This window comes from Pelophylax lessonae (assembly GCF_965119305.1).
Source record: "Pelophylax lessonae genome assembly, chromosome: 2".
Lineage (NCBI taxonomy): Eukaryota > Metazoa > Chordata > Amphibia > Anura > Ranidae > Pelophylax > Pelophylax lessonae.
Window position 1 is genome coordinate 266,675,438 of NC_138769.1, and position 22,389 is coordinate 266,697,826.

The following is a 22,389-nucleotide window of genomic DNA, read 5'->3' on the forward strand; positions in this document are numbered from 1 at the left end:
GTGACCGCGACGATACGCGTCGGGACGTCAGGCGATCGTTTAACCCGGAAGTGCGGCCGGCGGACTGTGCGGGCTACACAGATGCTGCAACATGGATGTCACTGCTGTCTTTTCTCTACTGAGATGTGAGTTACTATGTTTTTTATCCCAATAAATCGCAAAAATACTACACTATACGGTATTCCCCGTTTGTGTTCTGCTTATGATTGGAGTCTCTAGGACGTCTTATACCCACCCGGAATTTATCCCAGGACTACCAGAGTTTTACTTCATGCTGTTACCTTACAGCAGTAAGGTAGGGTGTAGTACACCCGGAAGAGTGATTCAACCCTCTGTTCCTTTGTTGTTATCACCCGGTGTTGGAGTTTTATTAATATTTGCACACCGTTCACATTTCTGAAGTTCTTACCAACACTCAAGTTTCACACACCATTCAAAAATTGCTGGACTTTTTTTTACAAGATTATTTACAATTATATTCACTTTTATGTTTACTTTTATCACCTTAGTACACCACGTTTTATGATGTCCAGTCACATTTTTTTGTGCTGAGTACTTATCACTATTGTTTGGATTTATAGATCTTCACAGGGTCTGTTTGTCACTTTTGAAGACGTTTATATCTATTCTATTGCAAATCCTTATCTTATACCTATTAGTACACTTAAATTCATTCTCCATTTTATGGGTCAGTCTGCCCCTAGGACTGCCCATAGGCGCAGTCAAGCCCTTTTTCTGCCTAGTGTCCTACTCCTGTAGGGTGCAGTATAACCCAATGGTCAAAAAAATCAGAAGCTGTGTTCATCAATGAACGAAAAAAACGTTTCAAAGCAGTTGTAAAGGCTGAAGGCTGTCAATTACAGCCAATGAGGGAGGGAGGGGCTGAGCTCCATTGTGTGAGTCAATAGGCACACAGAGTGGGACTCGGGAGCGAGTCGGAGAAAGAGCCCAGAGCGCCTGCAGGGGACAAGAGGATCAGGGCTGCTTTATTTAAAACCATTGCACAAAGCAGGTAAATATTTATATTAGTCCAAAAATTCTAAATAAGGAGATAGATAGATATTTTGTCAAACCAAGTCCTAAATTACGTTTTGTCTGAAGTCCAACATGTCCAGTTTTACTCCTTGATTATAGATACTACTCAGAACGTTTTAAAAGTTGATCCAATAAATTTCTGTGGACAGAGATCAAAATAAGAGAACTAACCAATTCAGTATACATCAGGAATTTCTTAGATTTCATGACAATAAAATTATATGTGTTTTTAATCATAAAGGGATTTTGGGACCAAGTGGCATGGTCAGGGTTATGAAAGAACAGCCACAGTGAGTGGTATTTTTTTTATGTGCAGGCTCAATTTTTGCAGAGGGTAAACTGCCTTTGTTATGCAGCACACACTAGACATTTAGTTTAAGATGTTGTGGCAGATATTTCCAAGGTTTCAAACCTCAGTATACACACTTTCGGAGACAGTAGAAAGCATAGGAAGATTATGTCTTTATTTACCAGCAAATATTTTGTTACCCTGAGGAAACTGGGTTCAATGTGGTGGTCATCACGCTAAAGGTCACTTTTGTTATCCAGATGTACAGTTATCAAAAATAAACCTTGTAGCAACAAAAAAAAAAGTTCAAGAGAAGAGGCAATGGAAAAAAAAAAATATATATATATATATATCAATACTCAATGTAAATTCTCTGTTCAAGCTCCACCAGTCTAAGAGCATGGACATGTCAAAAGCTGCTGGTTTTTAGACAGCAGTGGAAGACCTATCCTATTTCAGAATTCATTGCGAGGAAGCCAGAAATAATTAAATCTTTCTAGCACCAGCAAATTTGTTTTGCTTCAAATGTGGGTTAACTATTCCAAGACAGGTGCAGACAGAATCTGAAGCAGCTGTGTGTAGCAAACCAGCTTCTAGTCTTAATTGTCAAAGCTTAAAGTGGTTCTAAAACCTAAATATTTTTTACCTTAATGCATTCTCTGCATTAAGGTAAAAAATGTTTAGGTAACAGCATCCTGTCTTTACCCCCCTTATATTTACATGCGCCCTCACTAGATCCATCGCTGTGCCTGTCCGTAGCTGCACTCCCTGCCCTACAGGCTTTGCTGAGGAAGCACAAGTAAATCAGGTTTGTTATTTAAAAAATAAAAAACTGAAAATGTGACTTTAGAATCACCTTAATCCAAGAAGGTGAAGCTGATTGGATGCTATGCATAGCTGCTTGGGATTCTGTCAGGTTAAAAGTACTCAGAATGTAAAACTAATTTTTCTCCATCCCCTACAAGGTTGTCATATTGTGAATCTGGCTGTTGCAACTTGTCATGCTTAGACTTTACAAAAAGTAATTTAAAAAGACTGTAGTACACACTGATTGTTTTTTTCTTTATATGGTTAAAAAGAATATAAGTTCTTACCCTGTGCTACTAGAGTGCATTAAATAGGGTGTTTTCCACTGGCATTTTTTGTGTTTTGGGAGGGGCCTCTCAAAAGTGTTATGGGGGAGGGGGCCTGTGATCTCCAACTTTGTGCTGAGCAGATCAAGTCATCATCAGGGACAGTACTATGATCTTTGCAAGAACCAATTGCTTGACATGCATGCACATAGCATGTAAAAGAAAAAGGTCTACTTACTTCTGGTTTTGGCTGTTTAGCTTTTGTATTATACAATTTCTGTTAAAACACGCTAAAAACAATTCTTCCCTCCACAAAGTGGATTTTTCAAACTTAAAGGAAAAAAATTATGCTGAGTATTTTGCCCATTAAATTTATTCCAGGAAATGTGGCTTTCAGCAATTTACAGTACAAATAGAAAAAAGAACATCCAAAAACACCAAACGAATGCCTCTTTCACACGGAGCGGACCGTATTGCGATCCGCTCCGGCACTTTTTTTTTTTTTTCTTTGCGGACACGGATGACACTTGTGACATAATGTATGTCTATGGGATTGCGGATGTCAGCAGGTGACACCTCTGACATCCGATTTTGCGTCCTTTCTGTTTTTTTAAACGGAAGAAAAATGGGGTCCTGTTCCGTTCCAAAAAACTGAACTGAAAGGACGCAAATCGGATGTCAGCGGATGTTCATCAGCTGACATCCGCAATCCCATTGACATGCATTATGTCCGTATATCACCCGCAAACGGATGGGTGATATACGGACATACGGAACGCCCGTGTGAAAGAGGCCTTCGTAGTTAGTACTAAAACATTTTGAGCTGTCATGACAAGTGTGGGTTAGACTTGTCAGAAAGCTGTAGCAACTGGCCACTGGCTCACAAAGAAACAAAAAAAAACAGATACCATACAGTGTAGAACAATGTTTAGATATAAATAAAATATTCTCTGCAACGGTGTCATCAATTTTTTATAAATATTCCAAAATATTTCGATGGTCACCAAGTAAAACAATGCAATGGAAAAACACTTATTTATGGCAGTGATAAGGCATTCTCCGAAATTTGGAGACTCTGGGATAAGCAACATTCCACTATCCCAAGTAAACACTAAATAAATTTCACATCATCACTCTCCTGCTTCTCTTCAAGAAGAAAGGTGCTTTAAAAAGAAAAAGACAAACATGTTCTATATTGCGAAAGATTAGAAAGCCATTATGTGATAAGCTCCAAGAGCCTCATGAAACATCACCTCAAAAACCTAAAAAAAAAAAAAAAAAAAAAATGGAGTCCATTAGTTATGCCACATATGTTTTTATCACCATCTGTATTGGTTTTTTGCACACTGGACATCCACTATGAGTTTTCTGCAGACTACGTGCACAGTGAAAACATGTCACAAGGTGAGCTGTACGCCCATGTACCACATTTCCATTTCGTGGACGTTGCCGGCAGAGCTTGCAGGGCTCCAAAAGAGGACGGTTAGACTCCAGCGAGGTTTCCTCTGACTGATAGCTTAAAAGTGTGTCAGTACTTTCTGAAAGGCTTCTGATATTAGATGCCAGGTCCAGTGGCTCCAAGAAGTGGGACACACTTTCAGGTCCTTGAACTCTAACCATTGGGGCGGACACTGTTCTACGGCAGTCAGGAATGTCAATAGCACTGTTAATTTCTTGGGAACTGGCCTTGGCAGGAAGTGCTGGTGTGGAGAGGGTATGTACAAGACGGGGGCAATCTGCATACCAGTCCTTGCGTAAAGCCCAGCAGCGTAAGCAGTAACGTTTGCCTGGAGAATTACATTTATGGCAATTTGTACACTGCCAGCAGTCCTGAAAAGAGATGCAGAAAAACTCTTATTAAAATGTAATGTGTAAAATTAAATGTGCTATTTGCATATCATTTTCACACTGAGGTAATTTTCTTCACTTTACTCATATTCAGTAATTATCTCACAAAGTAGTAAACCACATGAAGTTCTAAAATTTAAAGCTGCATGAACTTCTGAAACAAAAAAATGTAAAAATAATTTGCAAGCCAAAAAATATGAGCCAACTTTGATCTTTTCTTCCAGGCTCATAACTCCAAAACAAAATGAATCACCCATGAAAATGTTGGTATCCATGTGAAAGTATGCCTTGTACACTAGACGGTTGAAAGTTTTTGCAAAATTTTCAGTAAACAAAGACCTAAATGTGTCAGACACAATATGTAATAACAGTACTACAACAAACCTCTGATCCAATATCAGTATCTGTATCACTCAGGCTTTGTGTGTCCTCTAAATCCTCTTCATAAATAGTCACCTCAAATACCTAGTAACCAGGAAAACAAAGTTTTAGAAATGTGTAAAAAAAATTTGTTACAGCTTACCAGTACATAGATGGCTTTTGGATGGTAACACATGTCCAACGCTAGAAAAACAATGCCCACTTCCTGTACTGTATTAAGCAGCGGCATTGTAATCCTAAAACAATTGAATTTGATAGTATATTTAAATCTGCTAGTACATCTAACACTCCCCTCCTTCCAGACTGCTAATGCTGCTGTCCAAAGGTGCCCACTGTGCTCCATCCAGAGTAGGGGCACTCTAATATAGGATGTGTGTTGCTGGCCAGAACAACAGGTGAAAACAGAGCGGGGAAAAAGCCTCTAAATAAGAAAATGAATGCAGCCACCACATCTAAGAATTGGTAAGCTGCAATATATTACATTTTTTGTTGAGTTTAATATCACTTTAGACTCCATTTTCTCATGGCAGCTTGAGAACCGCTTCAGTCTATAATACTTGAAGCATTTTCACTCTATAGGTGTCGTTACCTGTACATTGTTGATTGCCGATACTTTTGCTTTACTTGTTTCAACTACACATTTTATACTATATTCTGGGTTGTCCGATATCTGCGTTATTAAACAATTACTAATATAGTTTTTTAAATGGTAATCATAAAATCAAAGTGTTGGAATAAAACTCGCATCAAATTCCCCACTTGAAATATACTGATGTATTGTAAGTGAAGAAAATAGGAGAAAATAGGTTCTATGAAAGTAATTTTAGTTTCGGATGTAATATTTAAATGATATTTTAAACGTCGGTATTTGGATGATTGAGTTTCAATGATTCTAGGCAGTTATAGGAAAATATTGTGAACCCACACAACATTTCAATATTATGCCTAAAGAGTTATGAACATCTGGTTTAAAAACTGGATTTTTATCTTACCGTAAAATCCTTTTCTCTGATGTTCACTGACGGACACAGCTCCATGTCAGGAGCAGGAGTAAGCGTCTGTCAGCGAACCCCAGAGAAAAGGATTTTACGGTAAGACAAAAATCCAGTTTTCTCTTTCGTTCACTGACACAGCTCACTGCTTTGGGACATCCCAATGGACTAGAAGACATGGTCAACATGAGGGGTGGGAAAAACACAGCAAGAGATATAATTCCCAACAAGGCTAAACATAGCAAACCAGGTAAAACAGGAGCTCAACCAGGAACAACTGGAGCTCACCACCACGAAAAAATTACGCCCTCAAGAGGCGGGAGCCTTTGCAACCGCAGCATGCAAAACTTTGTGGCCGAACGCTGCATCTGAAGATGCAAGTACATCCACCTTATAAAATTTTGTGAATGTGTGTACAGACGACCACGTAGGCACCTTCCACACCTAAACCACTGACGCCTTATGACGGAAGGCCCAGGAGGCACTAAGGGCCCTTGTAGAATGCGTCTAGACAGGGAAAGGAGGAACATCACCCTGCACCGCCGTCTACCTGATCCACCTGGAAATGGTCGTAGCAGATGCGGCCTGCCCCTTATGAGGTCCATCCATAAGAACAAACAAAGAATCGGATTTTTCAATAGTTTCAGTCACCACTAGGTACATCCGAATCGCCCTGACCACATCCAAGGAATGTAAAAGCAATTTCCTTATGATGTTTTGGCTTAGGACATAGGGACGGTAACACAAGATCTTCATTCAAATGAAACTCTGAGACAACCTTAGGAAGAAATGCCTGACAGGGTCGCAACACCACTTTGTGCCTATGAATTACCAGGTAAGGTGACCGACAGGACAATGCAGCCAACTCAGACACCCTACGTGCAGAACTAATAGCGACTACGTGCAGAACCTTCAGCGACAGTGAGTTCATGAGGGTTTTCAAAAGTAGGCTTTTGAAGCACCGACAGTACTAAATTGAGATCCCACTGAGGTACCAGGGATCGCACTGGAGGAGCCAGATGGTGAACTCCCTGCACAAAAGTGTGAACCAAGGACTTTGTAGCCAACGGCCTTTGGAAAAATATGGCCAAAGCGGAGATCTGCCCCTTGGTGGTGCCCAGAGCCAAACGTTGGTCTACACCTAGTTGTAGAAACTCCAACAAGTGAGACACAGAAAAGGAACAGAGAGAAATCCCCAGGGACTCGCACCAAGTAATGTACGACTTCCAAACTATGATAAACTTTCCTGGAAGTAGATTTCCTTGCTTTTAACAAGGTAGAAATCACCAACGTAGAAATCACGTGCGCTTTTCACGTATCAGAATAGAACAGAATGGATCCACTGTGCACTAGTGGGGGGGGGGGGGGGCTGGAAAACATCCACAATCTAGCAATAAGCTTTTTAGCTAAATACAAAAGTCTGAGCAGGGCCACATAAATATGCGGATGGTAAAGTGTTTCATCCAATCCTCCCAGCAAACATACCAGCGGATCCAGTTGCAGCTGAACCTGATAAACTTGACTGATAGTGGACACCACGGATTGCCAGTAGTGTACTAATTTGGGACATTTCCAGAGCATGTAAATAAAATCGCCTGTATGCAGTTTGCACTTGGGGCATAGGGGTGAGGAACAACTACCCCACGCGTGAAGTGGTCTCGGAGTTCTGTAAATGCGGTGTAACACAAACAGGTGAGATAGTTTATGACTAGCAGATACAGAAACCAGGGGGCCTGCCTCAAGTATTTGTTCCCATCTATCACCGTCAATGGGACCAAGATCCCTCTCCCACTTTGCCCTGCAGGGGAGCAGGAAAGGGTCCTGTAGAGAGGATAATAGAGTTATTGTACATTCTAGAAATTATGCCTTTTTTCTCCCTATCCCTAAAGATGGATTCCAAAAATGGAGATTTAATCAACCTCAATGGGGTGTGTCGGCCCTGACTCCGAAGTGCATGAGTTAAATGCATATATTGATATCTACAATTTCCAAGCTGCGGGAATTCTGCTAGCAACTGAGCCCAAGGCATAATAGCTTGTCCGCACAGCTGGGAAATATATTTAACACCAGCTCGGATCCACCCAGGGAAGGTACCCAGCCTAGCTATTTCTCCATAGAAACGATTATTCCACAGAGGGGTGCGAGAAAAGAAGCCAGAGAGACCCAGATTTTGTTTTACCGCCTTCCATAGTCGAACAAAAAGTTGTGAAGTAGGGCAGTGGGGAGGTAGCCCAGGGAACCCCATCTCCATCTGAGAAAAGGAGGTATATCCCGAGCCAGGCAGCGCCAGCAGGTCCCGGGAAGGGTCTACACAAGAAGGGAGATCCCATTCCGTGAAGTGCTGCAGCTGCGACACGAAAAAGTACAACCGGGTATGGGGAAGAGCCAGCCAGCAGTAGGGTACTGCAGGGTTTCAAGGTTTAAACGATCCGTACCATCCCTCCAAACAAGTGTCCAAAACTGGGAATCTATTTTGTCAAACCAGTATCCAGGTATCCAGACCGGGGAGTTATGTAAAATATAAAGTAACTGAGGTGCCCAGATCATTTTAATTCGATTCACCCGACCTGTAACAGTAAAGGGGAGCTTACTCCAACTAACACATTTAGCACGAAATCAAAGAAGGGGTTTGAGATTTAAGGAAATGTAATCCTTAGGGTTAGCAGAGACCATGACACCCAAATACCTAAATGTGGAGACCACCTGTATCCGGGAGACTGCAGGCAGGAGCATTGCCGGGAGGGGATCCAGGGGAAGCAGAACAGACTTGTCTCAATTATTGGCAAAGCCAGAAAATGTGCCAAATCGTTCAATAAGGAACATAACCTCCCGCAAGGACCCCTCAAGGTCCCCCAAATACAGTAAGGCATCATTGGCATACAGAGAGATCTTGTCTTAACACCTGGCTTTTAATAGCAAACCCATTATAGCCAGCAACTGTACAGCAGGGTGGAAGATTAGTCCATGAGACAGAAGATCTTCCCAGAGAGGAAGTTTCCAAGGGAAGTCTGCTACCAGCCTTACCAGGCCTGCATACCAAGACCGGCGAGGCCAGTCTGGTCCCACCAGAATGATTGAAATCCCTTCTACCTCGATTCTGCATCGCAGGCTCAACAGAAGTTGTATTGGAGGAAAGGCATAAATCAGACGAACCAAGGGGCCACCAAGGCGTCAGACAGAGGATTCCGAGACCTTGACACGAACCTCTGCACCTTCCTGGTGAGGACGGGAGGCCAGCAGGTCCACATCGGGGGGGACCCCCACCAAAGGCACAGTTGACGAAACACCTCCGGGTGAAGAGACCATTTTCCCGGATCCAACGTCTGCCGACTGAGATAGTCCACATGCCAATTCTCTACCCACCGAAATATACAGTTCTGCCTACCTCAAGATACTGGCTACTTCCTGGGCCGCCAGGGCACTCCTTGTGCCCCCTTGATGATTGACATTTGCCACAGCCGTAGCATTGTCTGATTGAATCCTCACAGGGTGCCCCTGCAGACGATTCGTCCATTGAGACGGACACCACCTAATCGCCCGAATTTCCAGGATGTTGATCGGCAGACTGGATTCCTCTTGAGTCCAAACACCTTGGGCCGAGTACACTCCTAAGACACCTCCCACCCGGATAGACTGGCATTCGTGGTGATCACAGTCCAATAAAGGGGAAGAAAGGACTTTCCAAGGCAAAGCGCCAGGGAGCGGAGGCACCATAGTAGAGACTAGGGATAAACCGATATGTTTTTTTCAGGGCCAATACCGATATTTTGGTCACAACGTATCAGTATCGGCCGATATTTTGTACATTAACGTTTTCACAAATAAAGAATTTTTGACACAAATCTGGTACTGAACATGTTAATTTTTGTTTAATGCTTAATGGCTGGTTTGCTGGCACCCTGTGGTGGGAGGCTGGCACCCTGCAGTGGCGGGCTGGCACCCTGTGGTAGGTGGGTGGCTGGCACAGGGGCTGTGGGTGGCTGGCTGGTACAGGGCCTGTGGGCTGCTGGCTGGTACAGTGCCTGGCCGTCTGGCACCCTGTCTGTGGATGGCTGTCTGTCTGGCACCCTGTGGTGGGTGGCTGGCTGTCTGGCACCCTGTGGTGTGTGGCTGGCACAGGGGCTGTGGGTGGCTGGATGGCTGGTACAGTGCCTGTGGCTGGCGGGTACAGGGCCTGTGGGTGGCTGGCTCACTGGTACAGTGCTTGTGGATGCGGGTGGGTGGCATGGGGCTGCTGTGGGTGGGTGAATGGCTGTGATACACTCCCGCGAGACTAGTCCCGACTCCAGACGAGGCTGTCCAAGGTGAGGGAGGCGGCCTATGAAGGCAGAATAACGTCCCAGTTTCGGGGCCGATACCGATATCTCAGGGAAAGTGCATATCGGCGCTGCTGATAAATCGGTCAATCCCTAGTAGAGACCCCCTCTTACCCGACTCAACAGAATCAGATCGTCCAATGACAGCGGATCCTTGTTCCATTTGGCCAAATCTCTTTTTGCAGAGGTCTGGTATGGAATTGAGCAAACAGCCACCTCGAAGGTGGAAACCATCCGGCCCAACACTTGCATGCAAGTCCTGAGCGGCGACCGACAGAAGGACAACAGGAGGCGAATCGCATCCTGTAGCTCCAATAATTTCGCCTGTGGAAGAAACACCCGAGCTGACGCTCCAGTCCAGTGTCAGACCCAAGCAGTCCAGTTTGGTGGTAGACAGTTGTGTCCAAGTCAGCTTCTAGAGTCGAAGACGACTTTGCACACAGAAACGGATCGTCCAGGTAACCCAGTACCGCAATCACCTTCTGCTGTAGCAAGGCCAGCACTGGGGCCAAAACCTTTGTGGACACCCGAGGAGCTGAGGCGAGACCAAAGGGTAATGCCACAAATTGATAATGCTCCTAGCCCACGGCAAAACCAAGAAAACGCTGATGCCCGACGTATATATACGAATATGAAGGTAAGCATCCTTGAGATCGATAGAAGCCAGGAGATCCCCTTGATGAAGGAAAGCTACTACTGTGCAGATAGACTCCATCTGAAATTTCTGAACCCGCAAAAAGCGGTTCAGCGCCTTGAGGTCCAAGATCAGATGAGGTCCAAGATCAGACGAACCTTGCCTTCCTTCCTGGGAACTGTAAACAGATTTGAATAAAAACATTCCTTGTGCTAACAGGTCCTGCACTGCCCTGTAGCCGACCGTGAGACAGGAAGGAAACAACCTTGTTGGAGGCAAGGACCGAAACTCGATCTTGTAACCGAACCAAATCAACTCATGGACCCATTTGTCTCAAATGAACAAGGTCCACGGTTCCGGAAAAAGGCGAAGACATCCCCCCACCCCAGATGGCGATGAGGGTGCCCCTTGAGGCTGGGGAAGGCTTGTCTGCGGAACCAGTAGTGCCCGCTTTCGACTTGCCATTCCAGGGTCTCTTGGAGCCTCCCGGGTGGATCTCCCCTTTTCTTGAGATCCAGACAGACGAAAGGGCCGCTTGTGAGTCGAGAAAAAAGGACCACGTTTATGACGAGGTTCCTTACCCCTGGCAACATGCCGAAGTAATGTATTCTTATCTCCCGTAAGGCCCTTAATGATCTCTTCCAAAGAGGTACCGAACAAACGGTCATCTACAAAACGTAGATCAGTCAGCACCTTTTTAGAAGCCTGGTTGGCCGACCAGTACTTCAACCAAATTATGCGGTGAAGAATCACAGATACCCTGCCAGCCAAGGGAGCCGCATCCAAAGATGCATCACAAATATACTATAACTCCTGGATCGATTGAGCCACCAGCTCAGGAGAGTGTTGACCCCCTTCCAGATCCTGGTGTAAAATTTTTGCCCATTCCATTAAAGTCTGGTATACCAAGGTGATAGCAAACACTGGGCTCAACATTGAACCTGCCACGGTGAAAGGGTACCGGACCAGAGCCTCAGCTCTCTTGTCCACAGGATCCTTAAAGGATTGAGAATCCTCCACTGGCAAAAGTGTGGCCTTATTTAGCCTTGAAACCTGGGGATCCGACGGTGGAACCGTTTATTCAAGAGAGGCTCCTCAAACAGATATCTCCTAGCGAAACACTTTGGTATTCCAACCATATATTTCGGGGAACCCCACTGACTAGTGACAATCTCGTTAAAATAGGCAGGAAAAGGGAACCCCCTTGTCACCTTGATAGATTTACGGATGCCAAACTGCAACTGCGTTGCTGACTAAGCATCATCCGAGTCCTCCAACTTCAAGGTTTCCCGCACTGACACAATTAAGGCCTCCATCAGCGCCTTTTCATGCACGGCTGCGGAGGAGGAGGATTTGTCTTACTATTAGAGCACTCAGCGGCATGGACACAGACCCAGAGGGCTGACTCTCATCCGCGGTGGCCAAATCCACCTCAGACTCTGAGGAGGCAGAGGATACAGGTGAAGGCGGGGTGGCGCTTCTTGCTAGGCCGCCTCTGCAGGGCCATATCTACCTTCGATACAAGTGACTGCAGGGCTGCCGTCATGGCCGCCAGGGCAGACTGAAGCCCAGAGGGTCCCGCAGCTTCAAGTAGTGGGTCAGGTGGTGATGCACACTCCAGAGGCTCCATGGTTAATCTGAGCCACGCACAAACAAAACATTTTTTTTCTTTACTACAAAAAATCCCCTCCCGCACAGCACTAGAACACCAAAAGAATCAGCGCTCCCGCGGCACTGTATAGCAGAGGAAGGATCGTAAACCCACAGAGACTCACCACCCCAGACCTGGAGAGCGCCATACAGCCTGCCACACTGCAACGAAAGAGGAAGAAGAAGCGCTGACACTGACACTAGAGGCCCCCACAGCACATCACTGCACTCGGACTACAAGAAAATGGCCGCCACTATTTGCAATGGGAATCCAAAAACATGGCGGCCACTGGACTACACAAACTTGGCCGCCGAAGCCGGGAAACCGCATCCACGGCAAAATGGCAGCGCCACGCGGGACCCCAGGGAAGAAAGCATCCACCAGGAGGAAATCCCCCCTTACAGCACCAAGGTACAGGCACCCCCCATAAGAGGGGCCGACAGCGACACCCACCCACCGCTCTCTGGCCCAAACCAGTGAAGCCCCTCACCCAAAAATACACCTGTGCCCCCCAAAAGCCCACGACCACCACAGCAATTCCAAAAGAAAGGAGGGGGGCATTACTCACCACACCATGGCATCAGGCGGGCACTACCCCCAGCGGTCAACCCGCACCATCTTGGAATGGGGTGTTGCAGCCCGAGGTACACTGCGACTCTGATCGTGACTGCTGTCGTGACCAGGGCCTTGTGAGAGGTTTCACTCGCTGGCCAGCCCCTGTCCAGTGGAGCTATGTCGTGGTCAACCTAGCATGGAGCTAATAGTTGGGTCACGCTCACAGGCCAGACTGGGAAGACCATAAGGGTCTAGGATATCCAGTGCGTCATCCAGTCCACCTGTTGATTGTAGTTCACACAGGAACAAAAATAATAAAGAAAAAAGGATAAAATTCCATCTAAAAAGGAAAAAATGCAAGGACCGCAGATCCCAGCAGAGAGCCAGGTCCTAACTCCTGACTAGGCAGAAAAAAAACTGAAGTCCTATAGCAGGAAGAGATAGTATATCCCCTGGGACTGCCTCAGAGGTGTAGCCAAAATTGTTCCACCTAGTCCTGCTACTGAAGAGAGAGCAGCATAAGCCCAATGGTCTAGAAGACATGGAGCTGTGTCGGTCAGTAAATGAAAGGAAACTGGATTTTTGATTTACCGTAAAATCCTTTTCTCTGAAGTTCATTGACAGACACAGCTCCATATTCATCTTAACCATTGGGTTACGCTGCCCCCCACAGAAGTAGGATACTAGGCAGGAAAAAACTTTACTACGCCTATGGAGCAGTCCCTGCAGGCATACACCCACTTACTCTGGTATAAGATTCAGTTTTGTTGCAAGCAGTGTTATAGAAACGTCAGAGAAAAGGATTTTACGGTAAGTCAAAAATCCAGTTTTCTCTATCGTTCAGTGACAGGCGCAGCTCCATATTCTTCTTAACCATTGGGACGTGCTAAAGCAGTATTTGCATGAGGGGTGGGAAAACAATACAGAGAAAGAACGTAATTCCCCAAAGGCTAAACTTAGCCAACCAGTTAACATGGAGCTCAACCAGGAACAACTGTAGCTCACCTAGAAACACATACACCCTCAAGAGAGAAAATGGATTTTTGTAAGAACTTACCGTAAAATCCTTTTCTCTTAAGCTCATTGACAGACGTAGTCTTCTTGATTCTCAAGAGCTGGGGTTATGTTGTCTCCGCAGGAGTAGGACTAGGCAGAATGACAAAACGTTCTGGCTCCACCCTAGGGGGCAGTCCCTGAGGGTATATCCTCCCTCTCTCTGCTACAGGGAATCAGTTCTGTTTAAAGCAGTACAGAGAATTTAACCCAACCCAACTCAATGATAGAGGGGCGGGTACTACGTCTGTCAATGAGCTTAAGAGAAAAGGATTTTACGGTAAGTTCTTACAAAAATCCATTTTTCTCTATCGCTCATTGACAGACGTAGTCTTCTTGATTCTCAAGAGCTGGGACATCCAGAAGCAGTGCCACAAATGAGGGGTGGGATTGACAAAATCAAATCCAATCTAGTAGGCCCAACCGGTGCCAAACTAGAAGTTTTAAAGGCTCATTATAAACAAAGAATGAGACTAAAAGAAAAAATTTTCCAACGGAAAAAAACCCTCGAGGTAGACCACTGGTCTCCTCAAATTGCGGCCTGCAAAACCTTGCGGCCAAATGAGGCATCAGACGATGCCATTACATCAATTTTATAATGTTTAGAGAAGGTATGCACCGACGACCAGGTAGCCGCCTTGCACACCTGGACCACTGACACCTGATGGCGAAAGGCCCATGACGCACTAAGTGCCCGAGTGGAGTGCGCCTTAACAGGGAACGGGGGCTCCCGACCCTTAATAGAATAAGCCTGTACTACCGTCTGTCTGATCCATCTGGAAATGGTCGCGGCAGATGCAGGCAACCCCTTTTTGGGTCCATCTGGGATCACAAAAAGTGAATCCGTCTTGCGAAACGAGTCTGTCGTTTTCAAGTATACCCTGATCGCCCGGACCACATCCAAGGAGTGTAACGCAAACTCCCGAGGATGACTGGGCTTAGGACACAGGGAAGGTAATACAATCTCTTCATTCAGATGAAATTCTGAAACCACTTTTGGTAGGAAGGATGGATTCGGACGAAGAACCACCTTATCTCTATGAACCACCAGATATGGTGAACGACAAGATAATGCGGCCAGTTCTGACACCCTGCGTGCAGAAGTAATAGCCACCAAGAAGGCCACCTTCTGGGACAACGTGGGTAGAGGAATCTCCCTAATATCTTCAAAGGGAGGTTTCTGAAGAACTGACAACACTAAATTAAGATCCCAGGGGGGTAACGGCGCGTGCACTGGCGGAGCCAGATGTCGCACCCCCTGGATGAAGTTCCGCACCAAGGAATGAGTAGCCAAAGGCTTCTGAAAGAAGATGGCTAATGCTGAGACCTGACCCTTGATAGTACTCAAGGCCAGTTTCTGCTCAACCCCTTGTTGCAGAAAAGCCAATATTCGACTAATCGAATAAGACCGAGGACGGAACCCCAAAGGTTCACACCATGCAATGTAGGACTTCCATGTGCGATGATAAATCTTTCTGGAAGTCGCTTTCCTTGCTTCAACTAGAGTAGGAATAACTGAAGCTGACAAACCTTTGTCCTTCAGCACCTGGGTCTCAATAGCCAGGCCGTTAAAGCCAGCGATCGTAAAGCAGGATGGAAGATCGGTCCCTGAGACAGTAGATCCTCCCTGAGAGGAAGTCTCCATGGGACGTCCGCCACCAGTCTGACCATGTCGGCGTACCAAGCTCGACGAGGCCAGTCCGGAGCTACCAGGATTACTGGGATTCCTTCCTCCTCTACCCTGCGAAGAAGTCTTGGCAGTAACGCGAGAGGAGGGAAGGCATATATTAGCTGGTATTGCCCCCACGGGGCGATCAGTGCGTCTGCGGTTTCTGCTAGAGGATCGCGGGAGCGAGCCACGAATCTCTGAACTTTCCTGTTGAATCGTGATGCCAACAGATCCACATCCGGGGTGCCCCACCGTAGGCACAACTGGTGGAAAACGTCTGGATGGAGGGACCATTCCCCCTGATCCAGGGTCTGACGGCTGAGATAATCTGCCTGCCAATTCTCCACCCCCGGAATGAACACCGCAGAGATTGCTGGAACAAATCGTTCCGCCCAGCGAAGAATGCAAGCCACTTCTTTGGCCGCTCGGACACTCTTGGTGCCCCCCTGATGATTGACATAAGCCACGGCCGTGGCATTGTCCGACTGGATCCGAACCGGGCTGCCCTGGAGCTGCTCGGTCCAGTGAATCAGACAAAGTCTGATCGCTCTCAGTTCCAATACATTTATCGGTAATCTGGATTCTTCCGGGGACCAAAGTCCCTGGACAGATAATTGACCGAGAATTCCTCCCCATCCGGATAGACTGGCATCCGTGGTCACTATCGTCCAATATATTGGCAGAAATGACTTTCCCTGGCTGAGCATTGGAGACCGAAGCCACCAAACCAGAGACTCTCTGGTCTGTTTGCTCAATCGGATCTGATTGTCCAGGGATTCCGGATTCCGATTCCATCTGAGGAGAATCTCTTGCTGAAGAATTCGGGTATGGGACTGGGCAAATGGGACTGCTTCGAATGAAGCCACCATCAACCCCAGAACCCTCATGCAAGTCCGAAGGGAAGACCAGCTGTTGGACAGTAACAACTGGACTGCTGATTGAATCTTTCGGAGTTTCCCTACCGGAAGGAACACTCTTGTCCTGACTGTGTCTAGAATTAGACCCAGATATTCGAGCCTCTGGGTGGGAACCAGAAAAGACTTTTGCTGGTTCACCAGCCACCCGAATTCCTGTAAAGAAATCATAGTAATTTCTATGTTTTGTAGCAAGGTCTGAGGAGACTCTGCATGAAGCAGAAGATCGTCTAGGTAACCTAGAAACGATATACCTCTTTGGCGCAGAAGTGCCAACATTGGGGCCAACACCTTTGTGAAGACCCGCGGAGCCGTGGCGAGACCGAAAGGTAACGCCACAAACTGATAGTGGTTCTCCTCTACGGAAAAGCGTAGAAAACGCTGATGTCCTGCGAAAATGGGAATGTGAAGATAGGCGTCCTTGATGTCTATGGACGCTAGGACATCCCCTGGATGCAGGAAGGCTGCTACCGTGCGAATGGACTCCATTCTGAATCTTCTTATGTTGACGAAAGAATTGAGTGCTCTTAAGTCCAGAATTGGACGCACTTTGCCCTCTTTCCTGGGTATTGTAAACAGGTTTGAATAAAACCCTTGAAACCGTTCTGTCCAAGGAACGTGGACTACCACTCCTTGTTGTAGTAGATCTGTGACTGCTCTCCGCAGATCTTCTAGACGATCCGGAGATAGTCGGATATTGGAAGGGAAGAATCGCGCCGGTGGGAGAGATCGAAACTCGATCTTGTACCCTGACTTTATGACTTCGCAAACCCATTTGTCCGGGATTCTGGAAAGCCATGGATCCGGGAACCGGCGAAGACGTCCCCCCACCCCAGTTATGGGTGGGGGCGCACCTTCAGGCTTTGGATGGTTTATCTTCAGGTCTGGAGGGGGCGGGCTTTTGCTTGCCCGACCAACGACCCCTGACGCCTCCTGCAGGAGCTTTGGAGGACTTAGTTTTTTCACCCGCTGGACGAAAAAACCTCTTGTGAGCAGAAAAAGAAGGCCCTCGTCTTTGACGAGTTCCTCTACCTTTAAAATTTTGCGGTAAAAAGGTGCTTTTTCCACCGGTGAGATCCTTAATGATCTCATCTAAGTTGGCTCCAAATAGACGCTCTCCTGAAAAGGGGATATTAGCCAATGCTTTTTTGGAACCTTGGTCGGCTATCCAACCTTTTAGCCACAGTGTACGCCTGAGAACCACTGCTGAGACTGATGCTCGCGCCATTAATGGAGTGGCGTCTAACGCCGCATCACATACAAACTGTAACCCCTGTATCATTTGTTCCAACAAATCTGATACCGCCTGAGGGACTTCTTCTAAGTCCCGGCGTAACCACTTGGTCCATTCAGTTACAGCCTGCGAAACCAGACCAATAGCAATTATTGGCCTGAAAGCTGATCCAATCAAGGAAAACATGGTGCGAGACATAGCTTCTATCTTGCGCTCCACTGGATCTTTAAAAGACGGAGCGTCTTCTAAAGGAATAACCGTGGCTTTATTCAATCTAGCAATTGGTGAATCCACCACAGGTGGTTCTGTCCATTTCTTAATAAGGGTTTCCTCAAACGGATAATGCCTGTCAATGCGTTTAGAAATATTAAAAGTGCGTTTTGGCAGACGCCATTCTTCATCGATTGGATTGCCAAAACATTTGGGCAATGGAAAAACCTTTGCTACTTTGATGCGCTTTTTAGTCCCAAAGGGGATCTCAGTTTCAGCTATTTCTGATGGAATACCCTGTAACCTTAAAGTCTCTTGAACAGATACAATGAGTGCGTTTACCAACGCTTCCTCTCGGGCTATGGCTGATGCCGAAACATCCTCCTCACTGTCTGAAGAGACAGGACCCGAGACACCAATACCAGATGAAGTACCTGCAACTGCAGAAATAGGCTCAGAGTCTGAATCAGAGGTTTCAGATAATAAGGGGTTAGGCGGGGGTCGCTTTCTTGCGCCCTGTCCCTGACAAGCCACTTCCACCCGGGACACAAAAGTTTCCATAATAGCTGACAAAGATTCAATTGTCAATGGGGTGCTGGAGGATCCCGCAGACCCCTCGAGGGGATCCGGAGGAGATACATGAGTGGCAGGGTCCATGTTAATACAGGACACTTTTGCCAGCAAAAACAAAAAAAATTTTTCTTTTTTTTTTTTTTTTTTTTGTGTGTCTCCCCCTAGCGCAATAGCGCCCCTCAGAGTACCTGCTTCTCGATCCCAGAGAGAGAGAGAGGGACCCCCAAGGCTCACCAACCGATGCAGTGCAGTTTCCAATAAACTGCAGCCAGCGTCTGTCTTACACAGACTGGAAGGAGCTGTTTGCTTTTTCCCGGGCAGAAGGCGTGGCTCCGCCCCCTGTGTACGCCTTCCGGCGTTCCCAGCCCTCCACGAGGAAGCTGGGCTCACAAAACATGGCCGCCCCCATAGAAGAGACATAAGACTCCAAAAACATGGCGGCCGGCGTGACCTGAGGACATATATGCATTCGGTCTACGGCAAAATGGCGGCGGACCGCCGATATCGTCTTCCCAGCACATCCACCTGCACTCTGCTGAGAGGTGACATATGGATCTACAGAGATACACTGCACATAAGGTAGGATTATACCTCCTATGTCTACTGTAATGTTACAGTCTGCTGGGTAGAGTGTTAGCTCTTGAACCAAGTCCACTTCCCACAAACACATGCTGTATTACAAGGGGGACTTGTAAGTATCAGATATATACTGACCATGTATGGAGGGGCCCATAATATATACTGCCTCATAAATGAGGAAAAAAGGGAACGTTTACTCACCATACCGAACCGACAGGCACCCTCTCTTCACAATACCCTCTCCACCGGGGTGGGGGTTTGTGGACGCCTCGACTCTTCTGGTACCTGGCGTCCAAGCGAGCTTTTAACTCGCAAAGTCAGTCCCTTTACTGGGACTCCGTCGCGGCCGACTCAGCGCACTGGTCTGCACGCGCTTTTAGGCAGAAACCGGGGTGACCACTGGATCTCGACATCCAGCCCGTCGCCCGGCCCCGCATACTTACTTGAATATGTCGCGGCCGACCAAGCGCAATGCCATGGTCTGCACGCGCTCGTAGGCCGGCTGGGGTGACCACAAGTGTCGCCCAGTCCGGCATTTTTGCTTGAAGATCTCACAGGAAAAAAACACTGGAGAAAACTACCTAAAAAATGTCTTTTTCTTAAAGAAAAAAAGTCTTGCCAGGACCAAAAGATCCCAGCAAGGAACTTAGGTCCTTACTCCTGACTAGACAGAAAAAAACTGATTCCCTGTAGCAGAGAGAGGGAGGATATACCCTCAGGGACTGCCCCCTAGGGTGGAGCCAGAACGTTTTGTCATTCTGCCTAGTCCTACTCCTGCGGAGACAACATAACCCCAGCTCTTGAGAATCAAGAAGACTACGTCTGTCAATGAGCGATAGAGAAATATTTTCTCTTTTCAACAGCAGCCTGCAAATCTTTGGCCAAAAGAAGAATCCAAGGATGCCAACGCATGTACTTTGTAGAATTTTGTGAATGCGTGCACAGACGACCAAGTTGTTACCTTGCAAACTTGCATTACTGAAGCCCAAGAAGCACTCAGCGCCCTAGTAGAATGCGACTTTACAGGGAAAGGTGGAACCTGACCCTTCAGTGAATAAGCCTGTACCACCGTCTGCCTGATCAATCTGGATATGGTCGCGCAAGATGCAGCAAATCCCTTTCGAGGTCCTTCCCTGAGGACAAAGAGTCTGATTTCCTGAAAGATTCAGTAGCCGCCAGGTAAACCCTAATTGCCTGAACCACATCCAACGAATGCAAGGCAATTTCCTTGGGATGCTTGGGCTTAGGACAGAGTGAAGGCAGAACAATGTATTCATTCAAACAGAAATCAGAAACTACCTTAAGAAAAAAAGACGGATTAGGACGCAGTACCACCAGATAAGGTGAATGGCAGGATAGCGCCGCCAATTCAGATACTCTGTGAGCAGAGGTAATAACCACCAAAAGGCTACCTTATGTCACAGTGTAAGCAGAGGAATCACCCTAATGTTCTCAAAGGGAGGTTTTTGAAGAATAGACAATACCAGGTTAAGATCCCATGGAGGTAACTGGGACCGCATCGGGGGAGCCATATGGCAAACCCCTTGAATAAAGTGCAAATCAAAGCATGCGTAACTAAAGGGCGTTGGAAAAACACAGCTGAAGCCGACGCTTGGCCTTTAATGGTACCCAAGGCCAAACGCTGCTCAACCCCTCTTTGGAGAAAAGCCCAAATCCTAGCCACCAAAAAGGAGCGTGGATGCACCTTCAGCAATTCACACCATGAGATGTACGATTTCCACGTACAATGATAGATCTTCCTGGAGGTAGATTTTCTAGCCTTCAACAGTGTTGGAGCCAAGCCAGAGGTAGCTAGCCAGCATCCCCAGATCTTATTGAATTGGGTTAGGCTGCATCGATGCTGATATATCAAGCACTCATATCTCAAAGTTAATCCCATGTTGGCTAACCACATCTCTAAAGTTGGAGAGGTTTGAGAGATCCAATGTTGCAAGATCAGCTTTCGAGCTTGGAACAGTGCTCTGGACACCACCTCTCTGACCAATATGTCAGTTATTCATCCAGTATACCCAATAAGCAAGGTTTAGGGTCAAGAGAGACGGTTACTTGAAAAGTATTGTTAATGATGTTTACTATGCCAGTCCAAAAGCGGTGCAACTTTAGGCACCGCTAAAGGAGATGTATTAGCTCCCTTGCATCTTATACACAATGGATCTGGGCGGAGTTCAAGAGTAAACAATTTAAGTGGGGTATGAAGAACCCGCAATAATATATATAGTTGGGACAGTCTTTGGGTTACATAAAGAACAGCAGTGGAAAGATTCCAGGGCCTCCGACCACTGATCCCCATCTATATCTCCAACATCCGCCACCCATTTTTCCATAGCCGTGTTGGGAAAATTCTCCAGGCACTCTGGCAGCAGCATCGCATAGAACCTGAAGATGAACCCTTTAGTGGATGTGGATTGCTGCATCATATTAAAAAGAGGAGTGGGGGATAACATCGCCTGCTCTAAGGATGCTTGCTATTTAATGGTGTGCTGCAATTGAAGGTAGGGGAAGTACATTTTGTTTGACAATCCATATCTGGCATGCATCTGGACAAATGGGAGCAACCTGCCATTGCTTAAAATGTGACGGAGGTGAGTAACACCATATGTTAGCCACCGGGCTGCACACTGCAGCTTTGCCAGTTCCGGATAAGCATGGTTATTCCAGATGGGGCTGTAAATAGTAAATCCTGAAACTCTTTGTAGTTATTTTGCTTTGAACCAAATCTTATGTAGTAGTCTATATGTGGGGCACCTCCATTTAGCAGCAACAGGGCTGACTTGGTCCAGTTAATAGTCAAGCCTGAATGAATGCCAAATTCAGTGACTATATCCAGCTTGCAAAGAGGTGCATGTGTTTCCCTTCAAAAGCAGGATTTTCTCTGCATACAACATGATCTTTTCATCGAGTGCACCATATTTAAAGCCCTCAACCAGAGAGCTGGTCCTAATTTTAGCCGCCAGGGGTTTCTATTGCAAGTGCAAATAGGAGGGGGGAAAGAAGGCACCCCTGCCTAGTACCCCAACCCAGTGAAAATACCTGTGATGTCCTGTCACTCTCCAAGATAGCAGCCTGGGGATTATGATACAAAAAACGGACCCATGCAATAAATTGTTTTCCGAAGCCAAATATTTCCAGCACTGCTCACAAATAGCACCACTCCACGCTATCAAAGGCTTTTTGTGTCCAGCTACAAAACCTCTGTTGCGGCCGCCGGTCCCATGGATCGGCATCCCCGTCTCCTAGCACCAATTGTGACCGAGGTAGGGCTATGCCGTTTCACACAGCCTGGTGGTCTGCAAGTGGTTAATCAAAGAGTTACATCTGCGGGGAACTTAGCATGTTGACTTAACAAAATCAGCAACAAAGCT

At 46.5% G+C, this 22,389-nt stretch overlaps 1 protein-coding gene across 1 annotated transcript in view; it reads right to left on the reverse strand.

Moving 5' to 3' along the window:
* Nucleotides 1–3,667: 3,667 nt before the first annotated feature.
* The window catches only part of MDM4 (MDM4 regulator of p53), a 143,610-nt gene continuing 124,888 nt past the window's right edge, over nt 3,668–22,389 (reverse strand). The window contains exons 9-10 of the mRNA XM_082244358.1: nt 4,630–4,710; nt 3,668–4,227 (exon numbers count right to left, since the gene is read on the reverse strand). Coding sequence (XP_082100484.1) covers nt 3,697–4,227; nt 4,630–4,710 — 612 coding nt within the window. The 3' untranslated portion in view covers nt 3,668–3,696. The remainder of the gene's footprint in view (nt 4,228–4,629; nt 4,711–22,389) is intronic.